The 22,478-nt window shown below is 49.8% G+C and overlaps 2 protein-coding genes across 26 annotated transcripts in view; both read left to right on the top strand.

The window, feature by feature from the left end:
• Positions 1-5,044, top strand: part of MICAL3 (microtubule associated monooxygenase, calponin and LIM domain containing 3) — a 161,708-nt gene extending 156,664 nt beyond the window's left edge. For all 25 annotated transcript variants that reach the window (XM_072040058.1, XM_072040092.1, XM_072040101.1 and 22 more), the window contains one exon: positions 31-5,044. In XM_072040058.1, the coding sequence (XP_071896159.1) occupies positions 31-215 (185 nt within the window). In that variant the 3' untranslated portion in view covers positions 216-5,044. The remainder of the gene's footprint in view (positions 1-30) is intronic.
• A 3,188-nt stretch (positions 5,045-8,232) lies between these two features.
• On the top strand, positions 8,233-22,273 carry BID (BH3 interacting domain death agonist). Its single transcript, XM_027466177.3, has 7 exons — positions 8,233-8,359; positions 16,125-16,238; positions 16,859-16,926; positions 18,193-18,403; positions 19,281-19,426; positions 20,963-21,166; positions 21,348-22,273. Exons 3-7 carry the CDS (start codon positions 16,918-16,920, stop codon positions 21,357-21,359), a joined length of 582 nt encoding a protein of 193 aa, XP_027321978.3. The 5' UTR covers positions 8,233-8,359; positions 16,125-16,238; positions 16,859-16,917; the 3' UTR covers positions 21,360-22,273.
• Positions 22,274-22,478: the final 205 nt, after the last annotated feature.

Below are 22,478 nucleotides of genomic sequence, written 5' to 3'. Positions count from 1 at the left end.
GTGTGCTGACAGTTTCTGATGTGTCTGTAGATCATCTGAAGACAGACGAGGAGCTCTCAGAGGAGAAGAGGATCCTGAACGAGATGCTAGAAGTAGTGGAGCAGAGAGATTCTCTCGTGGCTCTCCTCGAGGAGCAACGGCTTCGAGAAAAAGAGGAAGACAAGGACCTGGAGGCAGTCATGCTCTCCAAAGGTTTTAGCTTGAACTGGTCCTGAGCTTGACACATTTACCTCTGCTGGTCTGCGTTGTCCGGTTGGCCTACCCTGAGTTCGCCAGAATTACGTGGATAGGAAGATGCTGAAGGGGAAATCTCCAAAGGGTCTGCCAGCATGCAGTGATTCGGTTTGAAGCACTCAGAAGCCTTTTGATAAGTGTGTTGGTTCCAGAAGCTTAAGTTTTACATGTCTGCAAGCCAAGCTGAAGATAATGAGTTGAGTTTGTGGAGTCTCCTCGAGGGTCCTGTATGATGGGCCTCATTTTTTTTTTGTGTGTGGTAGGAGGGAGAGGAATAATCCATGTGTGGGGAAGGAGGTTAAGGGAAGAAGTGCCCTTAACTAATCTGGATTTATGGCAGTCTATTCCTTTCCCGTTTTTACTACACCAATTCTAATAAAAGGGAGGGAAGTGGCAACCCTCTCTGGAAAACCACAGCAGCCTGTAGCAGCCTGTATGGTGGAGTCAACTATCCAGAAGAGCTCCAGAAGCCCAGGGCAGTACCTTCTTTGCTTTAGTCTTCCTCCCCACCAAAGAAACCTGCAGTTGGCCACGATGCATGGATATGAAGAAATTGGAGACAGAGAAGACACTACTAGCATTTGTGATGGAACTCTGTCTCCTGGTTTTTAAAGAGATTTGGGCATCAGAGGACTCGCTCCCTATCATAGTCTCCTAAACCTTTATTGTTGGGGAAGAAAGGGGAGAAGAAGAGAGAGGGAAGATGCCCTTCTGCTTTGCTACACACTGGAGAGACAGCTACTGCTGGCCTTAGTCTTCGTGGCCACGGCTCAGAGGCTGTTGGGCTTCTTTGTTCTGTTTTTGTTGCGACTGTTTTGACACTGGAAAATATGGACTGTGGGACAGTGGTAACTGTGTGCTGGGGCAGGGGTGTTACCAAGCAGCATTCCCTGGCTGTTAGGCCCCGAAAAGGGAGAAGCCCTTAAGTGACTGAAACCACCATTAAGACTTTTCAGTGTTTTTATTTTTTTCCTCTGTATTTTGTTTTTGCACATTGGAAACGAAGCTTAAGTCCTGCCTGGGCCCTCAGTCACTTTGACCCTTTTATGTCGATTAACTTATTTTTTTAATACTTGAAAGAAGATTCATTTTTGTATCTTTTAGGAAAAAAAAATGGACGAGTGATGGGTGTGTGTGCCTGCTGCATCCTACAACTTCCACTTCTAAATTACTGGACGTTGTTACCTGTGGCTATTTATTAGTGTTCTTATTAATAATTTTAATGTTACACATATTTGAGTGTGGAGGGAGTGTTTTAACTCTGTTAGAGGAAGACACTACTGTGGATTGTTCCCGGCTTCACGGCAAGGGCAGCCTTTGTGGACCCCATGGATGTACCCTGCCCTAGCAGATTTCCTTTACGACAAAATCCTGCGCACTCATGGAGTTGTAAGAATCTATTTTGTGCTCCTAGCATACTTTTCATCTGCATCCCAGAATCCTTCTGTTGGACTAATAAATCTATAATTTATTTAAATTTTTATAATGAGAAAGCCAAAAACGTGAGGTAGAAATATCCCATAGATCTCTTTCTCGCTGAAAGATGGGACCCTCACACTCTTGAGATACAGCTAGAGGGACTTCCATGAAAACACAAATAGCACATTTCCTGCTGCAGCTGTTGGAAGAAGCTCCTCTTGGCTCAGCTAGGGAAGCTGCTGCTTTTAAGCCATGAGGGTACTCATTGTAACCATACATTAAGTAACGAGCAGGACATGCACTGAGCAGTTCAGTACCATCCACTGTTTTACAGCTTCTCAGAGCACACTAATCCTTAACTTGTTGCACAGAGCTGAAATAGCACTGTGTGTTGGGTCTGTGTCCCATCCTTAACGTGATACGTTAAGAGGTTCTTTGTGTTTTGAGGTTGGTTTTTTTTTGGTTTTTTTTTTTTTTTGGTTTGTTTTCCCTTAAGTTGTTGCCTATCCTATTTTCTTTAAAAAAAAAAAAAAAAGTACTAAGCCTGCTCACCAGTGTCTTTGCAGAAGTGTCCCATGTCCCATTCCCAAGCACATTCACACAGCATGCTGGCTCTTTCAGCTTAGATATAAGCTGTTTTTGCAAGATACCCCAGCAGGGCTGAACATCCTTTAATCTTTTGTCCCGGGATAGAAATTATCAAGGTTTCTTGCTGTTGACTCTCTACTTTCTTCAGAGAGGTCTTCTGTAAGCCAGCGTCTACAACCGGAATTCACCTCTGACTCATGAGCATATCTCAGGCTGAGCAAGAATGGGTTGGACTGCCTCCAGGGTCTCTGAGCAGGGCTGGCCGTTAGCTGTGGAAATGTATTTTATCACCTCAAGAGTTTCCCCTTTGCCCCCTCTACTGTTTTCTGCTAAGGCATTGCAAATGAAACCCAAATGCTCGTGAAACAAAGCAGACAGGCAGCTGCACTGCTAAGGTTAACGAGGCGTGCTAGGATGTGGTGCCTGCTCTACCGGCACCGTGGGACAAACCTCTTCAGGAGTGCTGGCCTGCCTGCGGGATGGCCAGCAAACAGGTGTGTCCCTCCGTCAGTGCAGGGGCCAGCAGCAGAAGCCACATTGGTAACGGGAGTTTACAGTCTGCTTTTGGGGGGCCAGTGGAAACTGGAGAGGGAAGAGAGGGAAACGAGGTAGTTTACAACAAACTGTCTTGCACAGAGAAGTGGCCTCAGTCCATTTTATAGTGCACTATGTGTAAGGACCACATCTAACTTTTAACAAAAGATCACTGAATGTGAGCTGTAGAACAGAAAGAAATCCTAAAGGAGAAATACCAGATTACTGCTTTTCCCTTTCATGCTAGAGGACACTGACTAGATTTTTGCAGTGCCTAAGAGTGGTATCACTTGAGGGTGTAACGCCCTCCTGCAGGGGAAGACCACCTTTTCTGAAACTGAACTCTTTAGGTCATGCTAAAGTCCTCCAGCACTGAGAATAAAAATGAAAGCCTAACGTTGCACACACAAATTAATTGAAAATACATGAAAGGGAATCTTCAAAGGCCTTTTTATATCAAATGGTTGTAAAAGGCACAACTTGTATTTGCTGTTCAGTTGCACTTTAAGAATATAACTTGCATATCAGATACTGGGTTTTTTACTATCTGAATATTTTTAATTCAAATTTTATATTTGTAAAGCTGAGGAAGGCTCTTGTGACCACAAGATTCCTTATTTGTATCAGAATCCAAGTCAGATGTTCGAGCTCCTTGTGCTGTCCCTGCGGGCAGCAGCACGTGTCTCAGCCGCGTGCACGCAGTGCCGTGCCTCCGTGCTGTGTCTGAGGGAAGGGGAGAGGCCCTCGGCTTCGAGCAGGGGTCCCGGGCCATACCAGGGGCTGGGCGCTTCCTCCAGAGCTGAGCTCGGAACCTAACCTGGGTTTGGTTTTAAATGGGCACGCTGAGGAGGGGGCAAGCACTTCAGTCCCCTAAGGGGAAGCAAAGGGATAAAGGGAGGGGATGCCTCCTGGAAACACGCGGGAGGCAAATGAGGATGGGGGAGTGAGGACTGCCAAAACAACCAATCTGCTGTTTTCACAGTATGTTTTAATTTTTAACCGTTCTGTTCCTTTTATCATCTTTTCATTAAAACTCACAAATGGCTGTAAAATCCTGAGCTTCAGAGAACTATGCATGGGGAGATGACAAGTTATCTTTCAGCTCCAACTTTCAGTTAACCAAAACCCCATGGTCTCGCTAGGGCATGTTACGAACCACATTGCTGAACATATTTTAGAGCAAACTGCAAGTTTTACAAGTCCGTCTTACTCTCTATCTGTCTCTGCATTTTATGTAAATATTTGTTTGTATGTACAGACACCAGTGGGCCCTTGGGTTACCCCTGCGGTCAAGAACCTGAGTTTTGTGCAAAGCCTAGGCCTCTGTTAGAACAACACAGTGCTTGCATAGACCTAGTCACCACGTTTGTGTGCACTCTGGTGGTTTTTAATATTTTTATACATCCTAATCTTGAACATTATGAAGTATTATAAGTGTTCTAGACTGCATGATCTAGAGCAGCCAGCAGTTCCATTTTTTTAGCAGCTGTTCCTAAAATGTTCACAGCTACACCTTGTTTGGTTAACATTCTTTCAAAATGAGTTTTCAATTAAATGTTTACACCAAGCACCAGTGGATGAGAAAGGTGTTGCGTTATAAAATCTGTGTACAAAATGAAAAGCCACTGTATGGCTGTATGGGAGTCTAAATCATCACTGTCTGCAATAAAGAGAACTCTTAAAGCGTACTATAAAACCAGCCTGTATATAGTTGACAGAGAGAGATTGCTTGCTCTTGACTATTGCAAAATAGCCGAGATTAGAAGCTTTCCAAAAGCCTCCACTTTTGAATTGCTCCAGAGCACTGCTGTAGGCAGGGTAATGGGCAGACGAGGATGTCACTGACAGTAGATGTGAAGGGGAGGATGCCAAGTTGTGATGGCATTGCAGTAATTTAAATACTCTCTGTATCTGTGCGTGCATGCGTGTGTGTGTGTGTGTAAAGTCTATTCCAGGTGAAGGGATCTGCTTTGGCATCTTCCCTTTTGAATGAAAGTAAACTCTGATATTCAGATTGGTCAAGGCTTTTATGGTTGGCATTTATGGAGTGTTAACAGAAAAGCGTATACCCTACCTGTAAAAAAACAACAACAAAAAATGAAAAACCAACAAAAAAAAAAAAATCCCTCTCTGTTCCAGCCTGTTTTCTCCTGTTTGGTTGTGTTTCATCATTTGTTTTTATGCACACTTGCTTCATTGGTGTTGAGATTTTAGCACCTCAGATGGCCAACTGAACTAAAAAAAAAATAAAGTCATTAATTATTTTTTCTTTTTGTTGCTGGAGTTACCATTTGTTTCCCTTGCGTTCATTCCCACAGTTGATGATAGAAGAGGAAGCCAGGAGCCTAAGGGAAGGTGATCTTGAGATGAGATTAAAAAAAACACAGGTTTTACAGGATTTGATGTTGGCTTTTCTATTGGCAGAACAGTTTGAGCCCTGCTGAATTACCTGGAATACAGCTGGATCTTCACAAAGCCCCCAGCACATGGTCCTCCTTTCTCCAATTTTACGTTGCTGCTTCTATGAAAAGAAATTGCAATATTAACTAAAAAGGGGGGAAAGTAATCAAAATTCAATTGCAGGAACTAGGATTTACTTTCTATAGCTGTAGTTCCCCTTCCTTAGTTTACAGTCCTGGCGTGAGCCCTGGTACAGTTGTGTTCAGCAAAACAGGAAGAGTGACACCAAGCACCTTGCTGCTGATGTCCCATTTTGCTTTAGGCCTCCACCACTGCACGCCCTTGGTTCACCCGCCCTGTGGCAGCTCAGGAAGGTCAGGGAGCTCCACGCAGCTCCAGAGCGGTCTCGTCAACATCCTGGAAGGATTCGGAGGTGAAACCTCACCAGCGTGTGTCAAGAAAAGCCGTCTCACCCGGGCATCTCCTGTTTGAGAGAGAACAGATGTTCAGCTCGAGTGCTGGGTGTTGCATCCAGTAAATGCCAGGAGTTTAAAGCCCAGAGGAACTGCAGCCGCTCCACGGCACTGCCATGATCAAGTATGTGAGGCGAATCATAAGACGTGTGCCTTATATTTAGCAGGCAGAGAACACGCAGGATGTGGGAAATCCCGGCCGGGGATTTCCTGCCCGCCCACCCATCTTCAAAACAAAGGATAAACTCGGGTGTTTGTAAGGCGGCTGTTTTAAAGCAGACCTCCTAGGGCACCAGGAAGGGGATGCCGGGCCTTGTGGAAAGTTTTGTCCCCAGCGCAGTGGCATGGCGCTCTCCTTCAGTCAGGCACCTTGGTAGGCAGGTGGGCGCTTCTCTGGGGATGTTTCAAGCCCTGCAGTTGTTCCTGTCTTTTTTTGGTCTCTTGTTCTCAAAATGAGAGAAAGCTGAGTTAGCTGGGAGGGATCTCTGCTGGCAGAAGGCCGCGATTATTTCTGCTCTGCGCAAGTCCCTCCCTTGGTGCCAAATATGAAGTGGGTGTATGGGAAGTAACCCCTGGACCCCCAGACACAGGAGCTCAGCTCCTGTTCATGGCTTAGGGCACTTGACATCCTGCTGCCTCAACACCTCAGGGGCTGCCCCTCAGCCTATGCCCATCAAGCACCCAGGAAGGCTGTCTGATCGCAACCAGGTAGCCACAGGTGCTGCTGTTTTATGAACGAACAGCCAGGCCCACGGGGAGACCATCCTGCCTTGTTTACTCCGGCCAAGAGCCACGCTGATCCTGCAGAGCCCTGAGGTGAGCAGCGTCACGCTTCCTGTACAGATTAGCCATATGTGGGTAGGCAATAACACCAGAAAAAGGCTCTCTAACAAAGCACTCCTGTCTCAGGAGCCCTGCATTGTGGCAGCTGTTGCTTTCAGTTTCAATGGCTGATAACGTAGCCCTCAGGAGCCCCAGCACTTTTACACGTGGCCTTCCTTCCATCGAAGCTGCCTCATGCTCTGCACGGGGACGGGCAGGCCAGTGGTGAGGCAGAGAACCGTGACCCTCCCCAGATCCTGGGGTCCAGCAGTGACCGTGGCATAAAAACGCCGCTGGCTCTGAAGAACAGCATAGGAGGGAAGATTTAGATAGGTTTGTTAGGAACACATGATGTCAAGATGTGGCAGCGCCTCTTTTTGGCAGCAGAGGAGAGAGATCATGCAATACAGCTCCTGCGCCTGGATAAAGGCAAAGATCCAGGGTGTTGTTTTTTTTTTTCCCACTTCTGTGTATTTTTCTCTATATTATACAACTTCACAGGAAAAAAATAACTAGAGATGAGTTGTGCCTAATAGTAAGAGAGAACAGCAGGTGAAAAACCTGGCATTCTGGCCTTGTGTAAACAGTTTATGAAAAAAATGTTGCAACTGCTGCCTACATTAGCAATTGTGCTTGTAAGTTCTGCATACAGGTGAATGCAAACCTAATCCTCCCAGGATATGACCTGGCCGCATGTCTTTCCAGGAAAGGGGACTGGAGGTGATTCACTTTAAAACCTTGAGCAGGGCCTGAGCGTGTCTTCCTCCCTCAGATCCCAAGCAGCAGCAGCAGCAGCGGAGCTGTCACGAGAGAGAAGGGTCCTACAGGTGGTGGCAGGCGAAACCCACAGTGCTGGCATGTGGGTGCTCGACCGCATCCTCCCAGAGAGAGGGAGGGGGCCTTCTGCTTCTCGTTAAGAGATATCACTTGATGGAAACGATGAAGTTGCCTCCTTCCTCTTACACAGCACTCAAAGGAAGAAAAAAAAAACAACACCCTGTCCAAACCAAACCTCATAAAAAGTACCGTTTCTCTTGGCATGTTTGCTGTAGATGCCTGTAGGCAGCAAGGGAATGAGTAAACAAAGATTTCCAAACCTGCTGAGTATATGGTGCTTTTCTGAATGTCTCAGATATGGAACCACGTGGTTTCTTTTAAGTGAAAGATAACATCGCTTTATTATTAATATTTTGTATAAAATACATGAAATAATCCAACTTACTCGGGTGCCAGAAGCCAAAAAAATATGCAGATTTCTGAGGAGAAACATACGGCTTCTTTGACTTAAGAAAAGAGAGAAAATCGGGGTTTTGCCTACGTGGGGCTAACAGTGAGTCCTTTCCAAGACCAAGTTCAGCAGTTTGCAAGAGGGAAGTCTCCCTGCACGTCTCTTGTCAAATTCCTTCGGAATTTAGAAAACTTGGCAGAGGACGAGCGCATTACTGGAGCCTGACTCAGAGCCCGTTTGCCCCTGATTTTGTAGGAATGCCGAAAATAGCGAGCCCTCCCTCGCCACAGCCTCGGGGTGCCCCGTGTCACAGCATCACCGAGGCTCGAAGAGACCCCCCGAGATCGCCTCCGACCTGGCGCCAGCCAGCCCTCCCCTGACCCCATCACTGAGGGGCTCCGCGGGGCAGGAGCGCGAGCCTGAGAGGAAATCTCCATGTGAAAGAAACGAATTTATTTTAAGCAGTGCCACGGCGAGCGGGACGAGCTCCTGAGGGAAACTTCGTGCAGGCGGCCCATGGCGCTGGCCCGGCGCCCAGGGGCGGTGCGGGGCGGAGCGGGGCGGAGCGGGAAGCATGAAATGGCGGGCGGGCGGCGGGGGCAGGGCGAGAGCGGCAACGGCGAGGAGACGGAGCCGCCAGCACCGGGGCTGTGCCCGCAGGGTGAGTGCAGCGCCGGGGAGGGGGGAGAGGAGAGCAGAGCGGCGGGGCCAGCAGCGGGCCGGCCGGCTTTGTTCCACCCGCTGAGCCCTGCCTTCAGCCGCTTGTTTTTATTTTTATTTGCGTTTAACTCGCCGCGCTGTCGCCGGTATCGCGATGGGGCTCCCTCCCGCGCTGGCTCTGGCCGGCCGCCAGGTCAACCCGCTGTTGCTCCCGCCGCTGGCTTTGTCCCCTCGGCTGCTCTCTCCCAGCCCGTATGGGGCCGTGCCGGGAGCTCTCAGCCCAGAGGGCGGCTTTCGGGGGCTTACCGGGGGTTGATCCTGCGGCAGGGACCCCCGAGGGATCCCTGCCCTCCAGCAGGAGGGACGGATGCAGGGATGGGGGGTGGCAGTGGGGGAGTAAGGGAAGGGCGGCCCCTGCCCGTTCCCGCCTCTCGGAGCGAGTCTGTGGCGACTTTGTTTTTTTAAAAGAACAATATTCTGTAACGTTAACTAAACATCGGGGCGCCAGCGCCTCAGAACTAGTTAAACCATGCCAGGCTGTGTGCGGAAGGCCCAGGCTCCTCTCAGAGCAACGCGCCCCCTGCTCTGGTGTTTCCTGGGGTATCTGGGTTAAAATTTCATGCGCTTCGTTCACGGCCTCCTCAGCCCTTCGGTGGAGGAAGGAGTGAGGTGGTTCCCCAGCAGGAAATTGTTTCTAAGGTGTGCTTTCTCTTTCCTTGCAAAGGGCTTTTAGAAAAAGTCCACTTGTGTGTGTTGGGGGGGTGATTGGGGGTTCTCTTATCAGCTTTTTTTTTGGGCTTTAGTCAAACCGAAACTTTTTTTTCACCTGCTTATGAAAGCATAACATTATGAAAGATACTGGTTGAACAGGAGGTCTTTCTGCATGGTCTTGCATTCTTACTTGCCTTCCTCCTTCTCATAAGTACCTGGTTGTATCTGCTGAATTTAGGAAGGAAACAAGACCACTTGGTTAGGTGGCTTCGTTGGGGTCCCACCAGCCCCTCGCTGATTTCTTACACCCAGGTGTAAGCTGGCGCAGCTCGGTGTGCTGTGTCCAGCTCCATGCCTAACCAACACCATCAGCAGGATCGTGCTGCCTGTGCAAGCCTCGAGTCTCCGTGCTCGGGACTCCTGTGCTTGGGTAACGTGGGCGCCTTGTAGAGGTGCTCGGTGGCTTTTGATTTCCGTTAACTCCAGATCAGTAAGAGCTGTGGTAACTGTAATTGGGGAAGGCTGGTGTGTGCGTCGTCTGTGAGCACTCGTGACATAACTGACCCCTGTTCGGTTGTTTCCTGGTATTGTTTTTCCTGTGTAACAGGATGGCGGGGTCACCCTCGCTCCTCAGAAGTCTTGAGGAGCTGGCAGATCGAACAGATTATGCTGAGATAGGATGGAAATGTTTTATCTGGAGGCAGGCAGGCACATAAATCCTGTGACTGCCACCTCTGGAGACCTTTCCAGAGTGGCTTGGCATCCAGAAGTTATTGCTTCCCTTATTGCAGGGTGCACAGGCGAGTAGGACGTAATACCTGATACAGCCTTGAGCCTGTAAAAGCCCCACACACAGCCTGCTGACATAACTGCAGGGTGGTGGCTGTGAGAGGTAGGCTCCTCCATAAAGGCTCCTCCATAAAGCTGCTCCTGTTGCCCCTGGATATGAGCTGCCAAGCAGCAGGGGGCTAGGGGAGTCAGCCCAGCTGCTGGTTTTCTCTATTGAAAGGAACTGACTGCAAAAGAGCAGGTTTCATTTCCACCTGTTAGCAGCCCCTCAGCTGAATTTACCAGCAAATCTGATATTTCTTTGCATAGCACCTTCCTCTGGTTTTCTCTTAGCATGCTGTGGCTTTTTGCCTGCGTCAGATTGCACTTTATTTGGAGCTGGAGTTATCTTCATATCTGTGTGCTGTACCAAGCCAAATGCTTGCAAATATTTTTAATTAGGGGGTTGAACTTGTAGATTGACTGGAAGTGCGAGGCTCCTACTTGAAGTTTGATCCCATTTTACTTTTGGATGGCTTATATCGGGATGAGGAAGCTGGGCTAGTTAAAACTCATCAGTTAATGGTTGCAGGATGGATGTAGCTGGTCCTTTTCCTGAGGATTTTGTATCTTTTTTGACCCAAGCATGCCTCCTGGTCATGGTGGGGCTTGGCTGGGCTGTCCTTGCTGGTGAATATGAGGGAAAGGTTGTATGCTGCAATATACCCTCCTGTGTGACACTCCCCACTAAAGGAGAGAGGGGTCACCGTGGCTCTGAACTCCTTTTACTTGGAGTCTTCTGCTCAGAATGTGACTTTAAAATCCCAGGCCTCCTCAGCTTTGGCTAAGGTGTGAGCAGGGCACCTGGGCTATGGGTGCTGGATTTTTGGTGGTGTCAGCAAGCCTGCTGTGTTTCCTGTCAGAGCACCCCAACCTTTGGTTAGTTCCTGCTACGTCCTTGCTGCGGTGTCACGGTGAATGAACAGGCGGTGGCCGTGTCTCTCTAACTTGCTGAGATGTTTTTAATCTCCTTTAAGGAGGAAAACAAGTTAATTTATCAGTGTAACTCCCAGTGGCTGGCTTTAACCCTTGTATTAACAGCTATACAAAACAAATCTGCTTGCATCAGCTAGCTGCTGTATTTTGTTTTTGTTCTGACATTCACATTGACATTTTTACACTTATATTTGGTTTTGCATTCACTTTCTGGGACAAAACATTAATCTGTTTCCTCCTAAGCTAAAACTGAAAGTGAAATAGGCTGTGTTATTTCGTGCACTGTCATGCTTCTTCTCGCAGTAAAATCCACGCTTTTCCGCATCGCCCGCGGACCTACAGCTGGGGAGCCCGAGGCAACGTCGAGGAGAAGATTGATGCGGGGTGCCAAGAAGTAAGAAAGGGTGTTTCCCCCGGGCAGCTGCTCGGCAGTTTCCAAACAGCCCCATTGCACTTCTTTGGAAGAGAACAGTCTCTTAGCTGTGTGTTGTTGTTTAAAGGTGCTTAGCAGAGATCACGCTTTCTTTGTCCTCACAATGCTGGTGAGGAGTTGCTGTTTAATTGGATCTGAGAGTGCTGTGTTGTCACCATCCCTTCTGGTTGCACGGTTTGAATGGGCTCCTGTCTGAGGAGATTCCACCAAAGTGACTCCTTTTTATTTTACCGCTGGCTTCACCTGTTTAATTTCTGTGGCAGGAATAAGAGTTGGAAATACAGCACGAGAGGAGAGGGTTCTGAGGGCCAGCACGCTTCGTGTCACCAGAGGCACGGTGTCTGGCTTCTCTGAGGATCACCTTGCCTGCTTGTACTGATGCGTGGCTGCTTCCTAGCAGACAGGGGTGTTCGTAGCTGTGGTTGGTGTGCCTGACCTTCGGAAGGAAGGAAGCCCGCTTAAAGTGCATCATGGTGTTTTGCAGAAGTTCTCAAGCACTGAGATGGTGCTGTGCATGCTGCTGGAGCAGCTAATTGTGCCACTGTGAGGATCTTTGTACCCTTTTTTCTGTAATTTCTTAAGACTTACAGGGGGTGTTCAGAGCTGGGTGAGGTGAGTGGGCTGCACTTCAAGTGGTGTGGGGTGCTGAGAGGAGCCTGTCCTGTGCTCAGCACCGTTGCGTAGTATCTTGGCCAGTGCCCTGCTGCCGATTGCATCAGCAGGCTGGTTTTGTTCAGCAGGGGACTTTGGTCGGGTTCCTTTACAATGTTCCCTTCCTGTTCCTGCACACCTAGTCCCACATGTCCCCTGCTGATCCAGCGTTTAAAATCCCATGCTGGGAGCATCTTTGTAGCATCTGTGTTTCAGGAGGCACTGCAGATACTCCTCCTTCTGGGCCTGGAGGAGAAGTTCTGGTCCAGTGGTAGGGTCTGCGGCTCGTAGTGTCCCCGTGTCTGTCTTTCCTTACCAGTTCCCTTCCTGGCTCTCCTGATGTCCCAGCCAGGCAGTCAGCTCACTCATTCCTTACTGCCGGTATCAGCAGTGAAATGCACCAAAGCTGCAAGGTGAAGCAGCACTGCTGCTTTCCTGGCTGATCTGTGCTTGTGCTGGCACGTGTGAACAGAACATGGATGTTCAGGACGAGGAGGAGGTGTCCTCTAGTTGGGGTGGCAGCTGCTGTGTCCAGTCCTTTTCAAGGGCTGGAGCATCTCCTCAGCTGGTCCCCAAAATACGGGGACACGCAGATTCCCCTTGGGTCCCGCTGAATCCAGGATCTGGCTCTGCGCGTTGGGGCAGCCTGAGCTGCAGGCTTCGTGCTGAGTAAACCCAGCCCTGGTGCGTCCCTAGGCTGGCTCCTGAGGTTGGATAGAAAAACCAGTCATCACAGCAGCCCACTTCTTCCTTCTTTTCCCCTATAAGGAGGACTGGCAATGTGCTGTGCTCCCTCCTGTCCACTGACGGTGCCGCCTGGGGGAGAGCCTTTTGAGCTGAACGAGCATCAAGGCTGAGGAGGAAGCAGGATGGCTTTTTCCACTAGGCAGTCCCAGAGCTGCCCCTGACAGCTGGAGGATTGCTGTAAGCGTGTAGTCAGCATAATCTCCAGCCAAAAGCACAGAATTAAAAATAATGCAACCCCCCTGGGAGATTAAATATGTCTCATAAAAAGGTCAGTCTAACTATTCTCTTTAGAAGAGCCTCCAGTAATGCTTCTCGTCAAAAAGGGGCAGAAAAAGCCCACTGAACTGGCTGTGGTGTGTGCCTGAGCCCACGGGCAGGGTGTCTTCCCTCACCTGAGGAGCTCAGTAGCTCTGAGACGTACTGCTGCCTCCTGTAAAGCTGTCATGCCTGTGGCACGCTTTGGGGAGCGTCGTGAAATTGAGTGGCTGTGGTTTGAAATGGGGATTTAAGATGTCAGGAGACAGAGCGAGTTGCATCAGCACACACCCTGTCTGTAAGGTGATCCCTCCTGTGGAGGGCTCTGCCCGCCAGGCAAGCGAAGGCCACCAGGTCCGGAGATGGACCCACAGGTACTGCTCCCTTTGCTCCACGATGTCGTCATCCCGACTGCCAAAAATAAATCCTTATCTCCAGCTGCCAGGCAGAGGAATCACTGCGCAGGCTGCAAGCTCTCCCCTTGATGACCGAGGCCTTTTCGTAGCCTCTGCTGTGAAGAGTTGGCTCCTAACCTGAGGTAAAACAAAGATAAGGATCTTGACAGAGCACGGTGAGAGCTTTGGCTGATGACGGGGCTGTCTGGGAGCTGTACAGGATGTCTTGGAGCCGAGAGGAGCTGTTAAAGGAAGCAGTGCCACCCCCTGCTGCCCAGAGGTGTGTGCAGCCAGGTCGGATGTGGAGGTGTGTTAGGTTAGCAGCTGTGCTGGAAGTCACCATGGGCTTACAGGAAGACAGAAGTGCCTTGGGAAAGTGATCGCCGTGGTTGTTCCTGGCTGTTGGATCCCAGGGTGTGTGCAGGTAGGTCTACACCCACAGGGGCCCTGCAGCAGCTTTTGGGCAAGAGCTGCAGGGAAGTGATGCCCTTGCTATTTTGGGCTCTCTGAGTTTATCTTCTGAGGTCAGACCCCTTGTGGGACATCTCTCGGCCTTCCAGCACTTCTCAGCTAGGAGAAATGCTCGTTTGTCATGTCCTTCGTAGCCCCACGGGAGCAGGCGGTGGCTCTTAGGAGGAGTTGGGAATAACTTTGCCTCTCTCTGCCCACGTGTTTGCTCCTTCCGAGCAGTGGGACTCGCTGGGCGCTCTGTTCTGCATTAACACAGAGCAGCTTTTGCTGCTGGTGCCCAGTTTGAGTAGGAGGGGTTGCTGCTTATGCTATTTTTTTTCATGTTTTGGTTTGTTTTGGAGGTGATCTCCCTCAAGTTACAGTGATTCAGCTCGACAGGGCTGGCACTGTTTCAATGCACAGCTTGTAACTGAGCAGGCAGCGGCCACCGAGGCGTGGAAGGGGAGGAAATAAGGAGATGAAAGATTGGCCACTGCCTAAATGGTGGGGAGGAGGATCAGCAGGCTCACAGCTGCATCTGTTCGTTCCTGGTGGTTCTGCTGAGTGTCTGCTTGACACAGTGCGGAGCTGCAACAGAGGCTGGAGGAATAATGCATTAAAATTAACTGGTGTTTTAACTCAGGTATCGTCCTCCATAAAATACTTTCCAAGACTTTTAGCAGTTGTAAAGCAGCCTTAGCAGCTGATCAAGTTTTACTCTGAGTACAGATAGTTTGCAATCTCCATCTTATTTTCATTTTCCTACTAAAGATACTGTTCATCCCGTAATAGGTAACTTCTTACATCCATTGGAAGATGTCTTAAAATCCCCATCTACAGCTTTCAGGGTTCAAAAGCTTTAATGAATTAAACTCAGATGGCATTGGTGTGATTGTATTTGATTGTTCAGGGTTTGCTCTTCAGGGGTCTGATTTATATTTTTTTCTGAGCTGCCACAAAGGAGTTTGACTTCTCAGGATGAGCTCTGTAAATACCAAAACCCCTTGTATTGATTCAAGGGAGTTACCTAAAATTTGAGGCCTCTGGAACAAGTAGTTAAAAAAAAAAAAAAAGCTATCTTTATGGTAGAGAGCCGTTTTGTGGCAGGAAAGAAGTTATTTTTTCCTGTTCTCAGGTGTGTTTGTGACCACCCAAGTGGAACTTGCTTAGCCAAAGGCTGGAGCCCCTCAGGGGCTCTCACTGCCTGGGTGGTGATCGCTTGATGTGGGGAGAGTTCATGAAATCACCACCTAAAGCTGCTTTGTCTCAATTTTTTACCATATAAGTACTTGGGGAGTGCGGGGGGGCATTTTGTTTTTGTCTGTTCTTCATGGCAGCCCCTTAGCTCAGCCCAGTGGACAGGAGCGGACAGCCTCTCAGTTTGCAGTTAGGACGGGTGATTGTATTTTTGTGTTTTTAAAATGTCTTTATTTTTGTGGATTTTTTTTGTGGATGAGTGTAACTTGGATGAAGTGGAGCTGACTCCCAGAGGGAAGGGGATGATGAGCTGATCCCCCACGTGCTGCAGGTCCCTCCCTGGGAGCAATGCCAGGGCAGGGGCCGCACTGAGGCTCCTCTTTTCTGCCACGACCAGCTCATGCGCTTGTCTCTCTGAAAAGCACCAAGAGCTTTCCAAATGCGGTGTTCGGACGGTCAGAGCTGCAGCCAGGCAAGCTGCAGCTTTCCAGGAATCCGTGTGAGGAGCATGAAGGCTCCAGCGCCCCATACTGGGGAGCTGTGCAGGCAAGGTGCTTGCATGGGCATGCCCTGAGCTGCTGTGCCCTGCCCCTGCAGCACTACCAGCAAACCGTGGGCATGCTCGGGGGGGGGGGGGAAAAAAGTCTGTGCGTGTCCAGAAGTCCCCCTCGGCTGCTTTCACTCACACACCTGGGTGCTGGTGTGCAGGCTGTAGCTGTCCTGGCTCCAGTGGCACTGTGCGCCTCCTGGAGCTGCGGGACACCTGCCCTGCGTCTGCTGGTGAGGATGGGGAAAGACGGGGAGACTTGTTCAGCCTGTGCTCATATGCCAAAATTAGAACCCGAGCCCAAATCAGGCAGCGTGGGTTTGTCTGAGTAGTTATGCTGTGATCCCACGTGGAGCTTTTGACATCGGCCGGGGCTGGGTGGGGCTGGCAGTGCTGGGGGAGCCCAGGGTCACTGCGGGGAGTGTGGGTCTGAGGCAGGTGTGGCGTGGGCAGCACAGGCTCAGTGCAGCTTCACGCCTCCTGTGGTCTCAGGTGTGACAGATCAGGAGGTGGTGTTTAACTCGGCGGGCCTTCGTGTCAAAGGATAATTTCCTCTTGATTCCAGGGATGCCTTATCAAATTCTCCCACCTTAATCACCATCTCTCTCTCTTCCAGCAAAGACAAAGCCCCGGAGAAGGGTCGCCCTGTCCTGTTGCAGAGTTCCTGTCAGGTCCCAGGAAATCAGAGGGGACTGCGTTCTAACCAGGCAGCACGCTCCTTAGGGTTGAGGTGAGTGGCAGCAGCACGGATTTGAACTGAACAGAGAAATGGCGTGATGCAAAGCAATCTGTTTTAGGAAGCCAGAAGTTCAGCATAATGATTAAGTGAAAAGAGCCCATGGCTTAAAGGCTGCCTGCGGGCTACCGTGTTTTGTTTTTTTTAAAAAGTATCTTTGAGGTTGTGTTTTGGTTCTGGGGACTTCTGAGAGTCTTTAAAAGCTGGGAAATTCCTGGTCTCTTGAAGCTGTTACTGCGGCTTCCCTCAGAGTTTGAATTCATTTCTGCTTTCACTTCCTCCCTCTTTTCCCACCTGCACACTTACCCCTCCACATCTGTTTTAAATAGTTACTACAATAAACTAGGGTCTGTCATCATGAGTCCAGATCTGTGGTGGCTAGCTGGTGATCTGGCCGGGCGGGCTCTCAGGTGCTTTCACCCCGTTTGGGGTCAGCGGGTGCCTGTGCAGCAGGCAGGCTGTTGCCTGGGGTGAAGAAGGCTGGGTGGGAATGCAGTGCCTGCCTTCAGCCAGTATCTTCAGCCAGTACGCAGTATCTCTGCGTGTGGGGGGCCTTCTTTGTGTGTATGTAGGAGTTATTTTTTGCCTTTCCCCACTTATTCTCACTCTTGCAGGGCAAGGACTTTGATCTCAAGCAGAGGGTGACGAGAGCTGCTTCATTTCTGAACCCATCATGGAACAGGTTGGTTTCAAATGGGGCTGAAGTCTGTGGTTCTCCTGTGCACTTGCCCTGAGATGCCCTGAAGGGGCTGGGTTTCAAAAAGTTGGGCTCATCTTCCCCAGAATTCATGCTGGGGCTTCTGGTGCTGCTCCTCTCCCTCACGAATGCAAACAAAAGCAGATGGAAACATTCAGTTTGCAGGCTGCTACCTCGTTACCTCAGTGTGAGACTCTCCCTTTAGACTTGAGATGCAACTGATTTTAAGAGCCTACAATGTCTGATTAAGCAGCAAATCACTAAAACTAATAAACTGACACATTGCTGCGATCACTTCGTTAGTGCTTTGTGCAATGTTAAACACAATCCTGAAGCTACTACTTATCACACAAGTCTTTGCTAAACATTTAACCTGCTGTTGAAATGTCTGCCACTGTGTCTGTACCTCACTTCATGTTAAGGTACCATTCTAGGCCTCTTTCCTCTGCCTTTCCTTAACTCTTCTGGCCATAAATCGGATGCCAGTTCCAGTGGGTTGTTCAGGGGATTGTTGCTGGTGTCCCAGTGAGCGTTGCTGCTGTCTGCAGACACCCATGCTCAGGTCATGGGAGGTGTGCTTTCTCTTGGTGCTTGATCATGCACCTTACTTCCCATGTTTCCATTTCCAGATGTGTTGCCCTTGTTCCGCTTCCTTGCTCAATCTCTTCCCAAGTAAATATGATGCCACAGGCATCTGAGGGGGGTTATTGTGGAGCTTGTCTAGATCCCTTTCAAATGAAAAAAAGAAATACAAGCTGTAGATTTTGAAGGCTGATGCTGTTCTCTCCATTCCCCACCTCGTTACTGCTCTGACATTTAAGTGGGGAGCTGTTGGCGTAGCTCAGTACAGGAAGCAGAATGCCCAGTTCCCAAATACAGGGGTAAAACCTTTGAAATGCAGATCCGTAAACAGAAGCGGGAGACTTGCACTGAGTACACAGCTGTGCTTTAAAAAAAGAGCTCTGATCAGGGATTTAGTCCGTGCCACTGCTAGAAACATGCAGGAAGAGGTGAGCTGATGCCTCCGCTGTGGGTTGGTAAGAACAGAGCTGTCTGGTGTTAGCCATCAGGCAGTTCTCTGTGTGTGCACATCCAGGAGTTGGCATTAGGTTGCTCGAGTCTTGTCAATTGGGCATCATCATGCAATGGGCCCAGAGGAGGCCAGAAAAAGGTGTTCACCGATGGGAAAACAGAATCTGCACGGACCTACTGAGTGGGACGTGGGCTTAACAGTGATTCCTTCATGTTTAGGATATCCATAGCGGTAGATTTAACCAGATGGAGCGCATGCTGTTGTTTGCTTTCCTGGAGGAGTCCTCTGGTTGTGAGTTTAAAGAGCAGCTGCCGTCCCTACGAAGCCAGGGGATTGTGTATCCTCTGCAAGACATCCTTTACTGTGACAGTGATGGTGAGCTTCAGACCGATGGGAATCGGAGCGGCCATTTCCAGAACGGTGAGCAAGGTGAGTGCTCTCTTCTCCTTCCCATACGCCTTCTCTGAAGGGGATTTCTGGAGCACCTGTCACCCTGGGCAGCCTGTCTGCAGCTTATCAGACAAGGGGCACAAAGCTGGTACTGATTGATGTCCTTAATGTGATCTTCAGCAGTTCTGCTAGGCCTCACTCTGCTCCTCAAGGAGTTTGAGCACTTGGGCTAGGCTTTTGGAGCAGCTCTTCTGGTACTGAACGAATCCCTTTGTGCTGTACCAGTGTGGCAGAAATGGCTCCTCACATAGTTTCTCATGCTGTTCCTGTTTCACCTGCCATGAGCAGCATGGCTGTTGCCCCTTGCCCAGGATGGCAGCTGTCACACTGATCTCAACCCAAGGAGCACGAAGAGGAACTGCTGTAGTAAATATGCAGCCATCATAGAGAACTATTGATTTCATACCCCAAAGCAACAATGGGAGGCTTTGCCAAAAGGAGATGCTAGGTTTTAGGTAGTGCTTAAGGCACAGGTCCTGACAGTTTTCACTTGAAAAATCATTCTCACTCTGTTCCCTTTCCCTCCCTAGGCAGGGTGTTGGCTGTAGCAGTCCTGCACAAATCTTGGCTGGATATGTTCTGCCTCCCCTCCTCAAGTTTTTTTGTTTAGGGTGATGCAGCACTTTACTTACACTACAGCTTAAAAAGCAAATATTTTTAAGCAAATGTCTGGCAAATGAGTTGTTGGCTGCACAAGAATGCGGTAGCACAGGCAGCTGTCACAACAAGGGAGAAGACTGGGGTGGGTGGAGAGGAGGCTGTTAAGGGCAATGGGCAAAATGCCATGGGGCAACTTACGTGCACTGAACCCAGTCTGACTGCAGCCTGTGAACTAAATCCTGCTCTGTGTTGGCAGTGTTTGACCCTGAGGTAAATGAAGAAATTGTCCGGACCATTGCTGCTCAGCTTGCTGAGATTGGAGACCAGCTGGATAAAGAAGTCAAAGCAAAAGTAGTAAATGATCTAGTGCAGCACTTCCTGAATGAGAATCTGTCTAGAGAGGTGAGTGAAAAACAACCTGACTAGCAGATCCTTCCTGCTGTAACTCAGGAGCAGCAGACTTGTCATGCATCTCTTTGCAGTTCTTATGCCTTAATTCTTGCAATTTTAACACACAGCCCTAACACTGAACTTCGATGTGAAGGTTTTACTAGAGCTGATGCTGTGATGGAGCTGTATGCTGGGGCAGCCTTTGTCCTGCCAAGTGGGTTACTTGTGCTCTTTGTCCCCTTTCTGCAGATGGGGAAACAGAGGTAGTTGTGGACAAGGACTGACGCTGAGGTAGTTTGTCCCACATTTTGTTGTCTCAAGGGTTTATCTTTAAAAATCAACTGTCTGGTTAAGGTTCAGTATTCGTCCTTAAGATCTTTGAACTCATGCTGGGTCCTGTTTGTCTGTTGCTTGTCACATGGGCAAAAGCACTCCTAGAAGTTTGGTTTGTGTTTATTACTGTACGCTGTGAGGCAATAAGTGGTGAAACCCAGTGCTTCCTTCCACAGTGCCCTAACCCTTTAGCTTACAGGCTGTCAGCGCTGGGAGTAGCGCTGGGGTTTTTCCTGGGTGGGTGGCCTGCACTTCACTGCGGTGTCTGCCCCACCAAATGGTGTCATGTGCCTTGGTCCTTGGCCCAGCATCTGCTGTGCCTCGCTGCTCTGCAAGGGAAATAATTGGAGGCCTGTGGTATTAAACCTTTTCTGTATTGGATCCAGAAGCACAATTTGCTTCTCCAGAGATCTTTTTGGCATCTTCAAGATATAACTGGCTATTTGGCTTGTTTGTCTCTCTCTGCCTGTGATGAAGTTTCCTATGCTCTACAGGCTAGTGCTGCCTTTGATTTGAGGGCAAGCCTTTTCTGAAAAGGCAGGACTGATTTTTTGGGGGGGTATTTCTTTTGGTCTGACCCCCCGCACTTAGCAAATACACAAACCAACAGCATTCCCCACTCCTTGGGTCTTGCTGTCCACACAGGCAGGTTCCAGGCTTCAGCTTCATTGCCTGAGCTTTCAGTCCTCGGTAAGGCAGAGACAAATGTGACCAGGCAGACCTTGATTTTTCACATCACTGGTGTAGCTTGATGTGTGCACACGCACATGTCCTGCTTGAGGAAGACAGTGTTTGGACCCCATCTCTAGCTCCTGCCTGTGTGAAGGCTTTTCTTTGAAACTCGCCTTGTCATCTCTGCCACCGAACCCAGGCGGGTGCCCCGATCTTCCCTGTGTTTAGGGCAGGTTCCCCTCACCTGGGAGCCCAGGATTCCTGGACCCTTTCAGGCAGGCTAGGTGCATATCCTGGGGAGACGGGGGGGTTTAATCCCTGAGCACATAAGGCACTGTCTGAATCTCCCAGTGGTGTTTCCACTGTTTTTTGTCTTGGGTGAGCAGCTGAGCTCTGAGGTGCTGTCCCTACTGCCACTGGGGTGTGCCTGGGAAGGAGCACGGTGCCCTTACAGTCCTGTGGGTTGCTGGCACGGTGCTGGCTGTGCCAAGACCCCTTTCTCCCACAGCTGCTGCACTGACACCCTCTCTTCCCTCCACGCAGGAGATAACCCGGTGCCTGTCGCAGGCTGTGGAAGTGCTTGCACGAGCCATCCCCTCAGACCTGGAACGAGAGAAGGCCATGCTAGTGCTAGCAATGGTCCTAACGAAGAAAGTGGCAAACAAGGTGCCCTTCCTTCTCCAGCGTGTCTTCAGCACCACTGTGAACTACATCAGCCAGCACTTCCACGGCTACGTTGCCAGAATGGTGAGTGCTGACACGGCCCCGCGGCTCTGTGAGCTACAGCCAGACCAGACTTTGGGAGCTGGAGAGGCTGCAGCCAGCCCCTGCCCGCTCCCCTGCAGCAGAGGCTGTGCTGCTGCTGCCCTCCCCTCCCGGGGGCGGTGAGGCTCTGCAGCTGATGCTGGTTCTGTTTCTTTCCCTGCAGCTGCGCGAGTGAGAGAGCTCCAGCCCTCGGTGTGGAGAACGGGCTCCTGAAGACTTTTAGCATCTGGATTTGCTCAAACGACTTCTCCTGTTCTTAACTTCTGGGATACAGCTGTGAAAGGGAAGGCAGAGCTTTGTAGATAGGCTTTTGTAGACTGGCATGGCAATGACGGTAGTGGGAGCTGCATGGCAGGTCTGCCAGTGCCTGCAAGGTAGAGTGCTTACCCTGTCTAATTCATCAGCTTGGGTTTTTTCCTTTCCTTTTCTTCCCCTGTCCCTGTTGGTAGCAGATGTAGTGCAGGGAGTTGTGCGGTGGGCACTGAGCCATCCCTCCCTGTTTCTCCTCACCAGCTGTCAGGTTCTGCAGCCTTTTGTGCCGCAGCTGGGCCCTGCCATGGGTGAGCCCTTCCTGGGAAGGCAGCGAGCTGTAGAAGGTGGGGTTTATCAGCACAGCCTGCGTGGGGGGGGGCAGCTCCGTCCTAGAGGGGTGCTGGCAGCAAGCAGCCTTTCAGAAAGCACGAGTGTTTGGTCAGGGAAGGCTAAAATGCAGGTGCTACATCATCTACACCAACCTGGGGTTGCTTGAAAAATCAAATTTTAGGTACAAGGGCGAATTGTTGTGGGGAACGTGATCTGGCTATGCTGGAGGCAAGGTGGGCTTTGGCTTTAGCACAGCTTGCCATAAGGTGAGAGAAGGCAACAGCCGTGTGCCCGGCGGTGTACCTGGCATCTCTGTCAGCAACCTCTTGTGGTTGTGTCTCAGGTTCACTTAGCAAACGTGGACTCAGGGTCTCTGATACTTGAACCACTCACACACAAGGTGGCTGAGGTTTTGCCTGTGATTCAGCTGCCCCTGAAGAAATGATGTAAATACTGTAGTGTTTTTGCTGTTGTTTTTTTTTAAATAAAAATGTCTGTTCTCAAGAACTGTACTGCCGTAAGGATTTTAATTTCTACCTGGCTCTGTCTCAGGAGGTGTGGGTCTTCTGCACGTGTTCTTGTGCCATTCTCCTTCTGATGCTGTGAGGGGTAACGCAGCTGCACGCTGGTTGTGACCTTGCCTAATGAAGACAACCTTCATTGTTAGGTAGCCTCTACACTTGAAAAGGGGAAAGGAGAAAAAAACACCACC

Source organism: Anas platyrhynchos, chromosome 1 (assembly GCF_047663525.1).
Source record: "Anas platyrhynchos isolate ZD024472 breed Pekin duck chromosome 1, IASCAAS_PekinDuck_T2T, whole genome shotgun sequence".
NCBI classification, from domain to species: Eukaryota; Metazoa; Chordata; class Aves; order Anseriformes; family Anatidae; genus Anas; species Anas platyrhynchos.
Note: the sequence above shows the minus strand (reverse complement) of the source record. Positions and strands in the feature narration are given on the sequence as shown.

Coding starts and splice junctions, on each gene's coding strand:
- BID (XM_027466177.3), top strand. Junction 18,404..19,280: donor TTTCCAGAACGGTGAGCAAG/GTGAGTGCTCTC, acceptor CTGTGTTGGCAG/TGTTTGACCCTGAGGTAAAT. Junction 19,427..20,962: donor ATGAGAATCTGTCTAGAGAG/GTGAGTGAAAAA, acceptor CCCTCCACGCAG/GAGATAACCCGGTGCCTGTC.